The sequence below is a fragment of the Acanthaster planci genome, linkage group LG16 (genome assembly GCF_054643075.1).
Source record: "Acanthaster planci isolate LZ-2023a linkage group LG16, COTS_SCS, whole genome shotgun sequence".
In the NCBI taxonomy this organism is placed as follows: Eukaryota; Metazoa; Echinodermata; class Asteroidea; order Valvatida; family Acanthasteridae; genus Acanthaster; species Acanthaster planci.
Genome location: NC_141792.1, coordinates 3,620,888 through 3,625,800, shown reverse-complemented (window position 1 = coordinate 3,625,800; position 4,913 = coordinate 3,620,888). Strand labels below are relative to the sequence as shown.

General features: G+C 44.7%; 1 protein-coding gene across 1 annotated transcript; it reads left to right on the top strand.

Annotated features, from left to right (window-relative positions):
* LOC147796409 (uncharacterized) lies at nucleotides 1–3,771 on the top strand. Its single transcript, XM_087147646.1, has one exon. The coding sequence runs from the start codon at nucleotides 204–206 to the stop codon at nucleotides 1,299–1,301; it is 1,098 nt and encodes a 365-aa protein (XP_087003772.1). The 5' UTR covers nucleotides 1–203; the 3' UTR covers nucleotides 1,302–3,771.
* The last annotated feature ends 1,142 nt before the right edge of the window (nucleotides 3,772–4,913 follow it).

The following is a 4,913-nucleotide window of genomic DNA, read 5'->3' as shown; positions in this document are numbered from 1 at the left end:
GGCCCCTAGGGTTTTAATGGACTTCAAAACTGGAAGTGAGCTCGTATATTGGCCTATCGGGAGTCGACTGTTCATGATTGTGCTGGTCTGCAACCACAGTGAAAAAGTGCCCTTCCCTGCTCACGTATATAAACTCGGCGAGCAGCAACCAACAAACAGATTAACTTGGTTGATAGTTCCTTTTTTGCGGACGGGGGATCAGAATGGGGATTCAAAAAACTTTGGCACTGTGGATCCTACTGTTGATTTTTGTCTTAGCACTAACTGTGTCTTTTCCGTACGTTAGTCCGATCTGGAAACGCCCGAGAATGGAAAACCCTGCACCGGCTGCTTATCAATATGGCAATCCAACAAACTGCAGGGGAAGGCTTGGTTCCATTGTTGGTCCCAACGCGAGGAAAGCAGTGAGCTTCACACACCAGGAAACCACCGCCCACTGGCCGTGGTGTTCCGGCCAACCTTTTATTGAGCTATCGAATGGGAGGAGCGAAAGATCAAGCTCTGACATCAAGGAAAAGTACTTCTTAACTGCTGTTTTGGTGGTTCGCATCTACGCCACTGACATCTCTCATTTTACGATCAGAGAGATCGTGCAGTGGTTGCAGTATCTCAGTTACGCAGGTGTTGAGCACGTGTATGTCTACGACTCCTATCTCTACAAGAATGAATCTCAGAGAGAAAATCTTAATTGTTTCATCGAGACTGGTTTCGTGACCTACACCGACTGGAGTCACATGGCCATGCCAGAAGTGAGTGTCAAGAGAGGAAAGGCAACGCAGGAGCCCGCTTACCAGGACTGCCTGGACAGATTCGGCCGTCAGTTCAAGTGGCAGACAGCTATCGATATCGACGAGTACCCTTACAGCTCCAAGGATCAGGCACCGGGGTTCTTACACCGTGTTATCGAGAAAATCGCGCGAGAAAAAACTCAGAAGCTCGGCCAGATTTTCATGGAGAATTATTTGTTTCTGGGTAAGCCCCTGAATGACACTGAACATCCGCTCTTGATAGACCGTCTGTGGCGGATAACCAAGCAGAAATGGGAGTTCAGAAGGAGGAAACCAATATATCGTCCCGAAGCTGTACAGAAGGCAAGAATGCACCACAATATCCTACGCGAAGAATACCTGGAGTACTTCCCAAACAAACAATTATTGAGGATGAATCACTACCATGGAAATCGACACGAGGACCTGGACGAAGCAAAGATCCTGAACATTACTGAAGAGGATTGGGGCATGAGAGTAGCCGCTACCGCCTTGCAGCATTGCATCGATGGATGTCACCTTGGATGCTGCTGAAAACCTCGTTTGAAAGCCTGATATTGATTTATCAAATTTCATACATTTAATGTACACTTTTTTCTCTCAGGTCCAAGGAGAGGCCAGGTTTCGCTGTACATTGTGAGAAACGGTCGACAAATTTTCTTTGTCGAGTGGGCTAGGGAAACATAATTACTTCCGATGCTTGTACGTACTTATCGGTATAGAAGATTCGTGAATGTTTCCGGGCGTTTCTGCGCTTAGCAAAAGTACCCATTGACGAATGTCATGTTTTTGTCGCAAGTAAACTTGAAAACTGTATGCCTTGTTATGGTAACCTTTTGGGAATGTATTATGTAAGGCCTGTTTTGACAAGGATATTGTAGTGAATCTCAGCAATGCAGCTTCAGCAGGGTACGTGGAACTGATCAATTTTTTTCCTGACCGTGACTATTCCCTTGGAAGGACACAACTATCTGCGAGATGTAAACTTGAGAGACACAATTATTATTTTGTTATTATTATTAAGTCTTCAAGAGAAGTTCCACGAATGAAAAAAGTACAGACCGAAGTTTTAATTAGGGGTAATGCAAAATCAATCCCAACTTTTAAAACCTAGCTAGCATGCATGCTGATGGTAGAAATTTTGCTCTGAAAACTTTATATGGTTTCCATATTTTGAACACACACAAAATTGAATGAAAGCTGAGGCATCACAGCAACAATTATGACAATGAGATAACTGCTCAAGCAGCATTATGAAGCACCGTGACAAAACTGAATGATTACAAAATAGATTGTACGAGCTGGTGTAAATGGAACAAGGAAAGAACGTATCACATTTAGAAAGACTTTGGTTCGATTCCTGTACAACTTGTTTCACTTTTTAAAATAATTTTTATCTTGCATTGTTTTCTCTTACAGAAAAGGCAGGAGTAGTATGAACAATTTGGGTTTTGGCGTAGCTCGCCCAGTTCCAACTCCCATCGAGCTCAACCTCAAGCATAGGCCTATAGTATAAGGGTTGGTACTGAAACAACAGGGTCTAGGGTTCACTGGCCTTATCTGACTTGCAAATAAGATATGTACACATACAGTTTTGTGCCCTTGAAAAAGTTACTGTAGCTGATTACCAAAGAACGCACTCAAGAATTGAAATTATGATCTAGGTAGGTTACATCAGCCGTCCAAGGTTCAAAAGCAGCTAGTACTTGCACAGAAGATATAAAGGCAATGCTTGTTTAAATTACAAGGGCAAACAGATGCTTGACAACGTTAGCAGCGGACAATCTAAGATCGTGTTTAATAGACACACGAAACAGAGCAAAGCAACCGCACTCTATTTCAAAATCGTTCTCACTGGGGCGGTCGGAACTATAGCAGCGAGTTCTTCCATTATTGAGGCTCGGGCTTCGTGATGAGCTTTTGTTTTGTGACTTCGCTCCCTCGAGCAGTATAAACTTTGCCAGATTTTTTTTCTGAATTACTAGCCTTCTTTTGGCCGTATTTCTCCATCTCGTCGAGAACGAGCTTGAACGCCTCAGGGGAGATTTGCCCAGCGCGAAGCGGTTTTTACATCACATCCGTTATGCTCTTGTGCTCATAGATAGGGCGAGAACGCAATTCTATATCTCGACGTGTTTCTTGGCTTTCTCCAGGAGCCACCGGGATACGTGCCGGTATTTTCTGGCAATACCAGCCAGACCACAAGCAAGTGCAGGCGCCTCAAGTGCATCGACCAAACAGCTGTAATTGTGGAGAGTGGACCCCCACCCGCCGTACCCATTCCCATAGTAGATGCGACCAGCTCTGTGTCGACGCCATCAATGACGTTGATGACTCTGCGGTACTTTTCGTACAGTTTGGCTCTTTAATCTCCTTCATGCTCCTCTATGCGCTTGAGGTGGTTGCGGATTTCAATAAGATCGAAGCTATGTCTGGCTGCGACAGAGTCACGAGCAGATCGAGCTTAGTGTATGTCGACTCTGTCCTCGCGACTAGCGACGCTGCTCGCAGCTTACGTATTGTTGCGGGACAACTGACACCTTTTTGTGGCGGACCAGCAGACTGGCCTGATCGGAGATAGAATTGACCTGGCCTAACCCCACAAATATATTTATTTAACCTTACGCAAGAATGAGCGGCTATCCAAACGCAAGGGGGGATATCAGTTAACGAACGGTGGACTATGCCTTAGGGGCTGATCGTTTGGTGGAGGTTTACCACCGCTCTGTGATTAGGTAATTGATCCCAATGCCAATAAAGATTACAATAAATGTCAATAAGTGATACAGGACTGAACTAAATCTCACGGTGACCAGTGATTTCCAAGGCAATCATATGATTGGTTTATTCAATGTCAGTGCTCAGTTATCCGTTATATACAATAGCAATTAACTATATACAAAATTATCCTCACAGGGAGGTAGTCCTACGTGGTCAACTGCACCACGAACGTGATTAATCAGCCTTATCCTTAACCTACACCAGAATAACCCTCACTGTGATCAGGGTAAACCTCACAGCAATCAGGGTAACCCCTCACAATAACCAGGTAACCCTCACAGTGATCAGGGTAACCCTCAAGTCTGAATAAATAATCTACCGATGGCTTATAACTGATAAGTCTTAACCACACAAGCGAATACAATCTTCGTAACTGTACAACACAACACAACGGTGTAGACTTGTAAAACAATAATCTATACTGCCTTACGAAGCAACAAAGTTCCCAAACTGCAACAAGGTTTAAGGTGACTTAAATAACCCTCACCCACTTCAAGTTATTACGAAATAACACAGGTAAGTTGATTAAGAAGGCGATTATAATAGTCCTCACCAGATTCTAACGGAAACCTGCACCCAGTAATCCTCAACGAGGAAAGCAAGCTCCCAGACCAGGACCGCAACCAACCGTCACTATGCCAACAAGCATGGAACAACGGCACACAATCCTTCTAGTCTAAGCTCCGCTAATTCCCCAATTAACTGGTTCACACGGGTTCCCCAAACCTATAATCTACCACTTCTTAAATAAACGAGACTGTCTAACTATTCCCCAATCTTCAAAGAGATCTGATATAATCGGCAGCTCCGGCAACTGAGAACAAGCACCACACTAACCGATCGTACCAGGTACACTTGAGGTAGATCCCCAAATACCAGTGGTCGTACGTCAGATTTACACTCGAAACTCAGAACACAACACAACTCCACAGAGCTCTGGTTAGCACGCTGCCATCTTGGGAAGTCCCGGCAACCCGTACCCACGCAGCCAGCGCCAAGACCTAAGGTAATGCGCGCCTCTGATTGGTTGCCGCGCGCATGTATAACGCATGAATTAGACGTGCCTGAATTATTAATGACCCAGACTAAACACAAGTCTGCGCAGTACCACAGTATTTTCTTAAAGCTCAAGAACTGCAGTGATGGGACTCTCACGGTTCTGCACTTTCATACCACTTTCACCCAACACGCGTAGGTTGTCCTACCAGTTTTTTGTACATAGGGTAGTCAGGGTTTATGTCCACAATACAATCAGAGGCGGTTTGGAGTTTGTCAGTTAGGGTCGAGACTTAACCAGGACTACAGCTTTGTCGAGAAATGGTCGAGATAAATATAAAACAGCTTGTGGGCAATAATATGTTCCGG

Bases quoted from the DNA above. Each gene is read 5' to 3' on its own strand.
- LOC147796409 (XM_087147646.1), top strand. From the start codon at position 204: ATGGGGATTCAAAAAACTTTGGCACTGTGGATCCTACTGTTGATTTTT.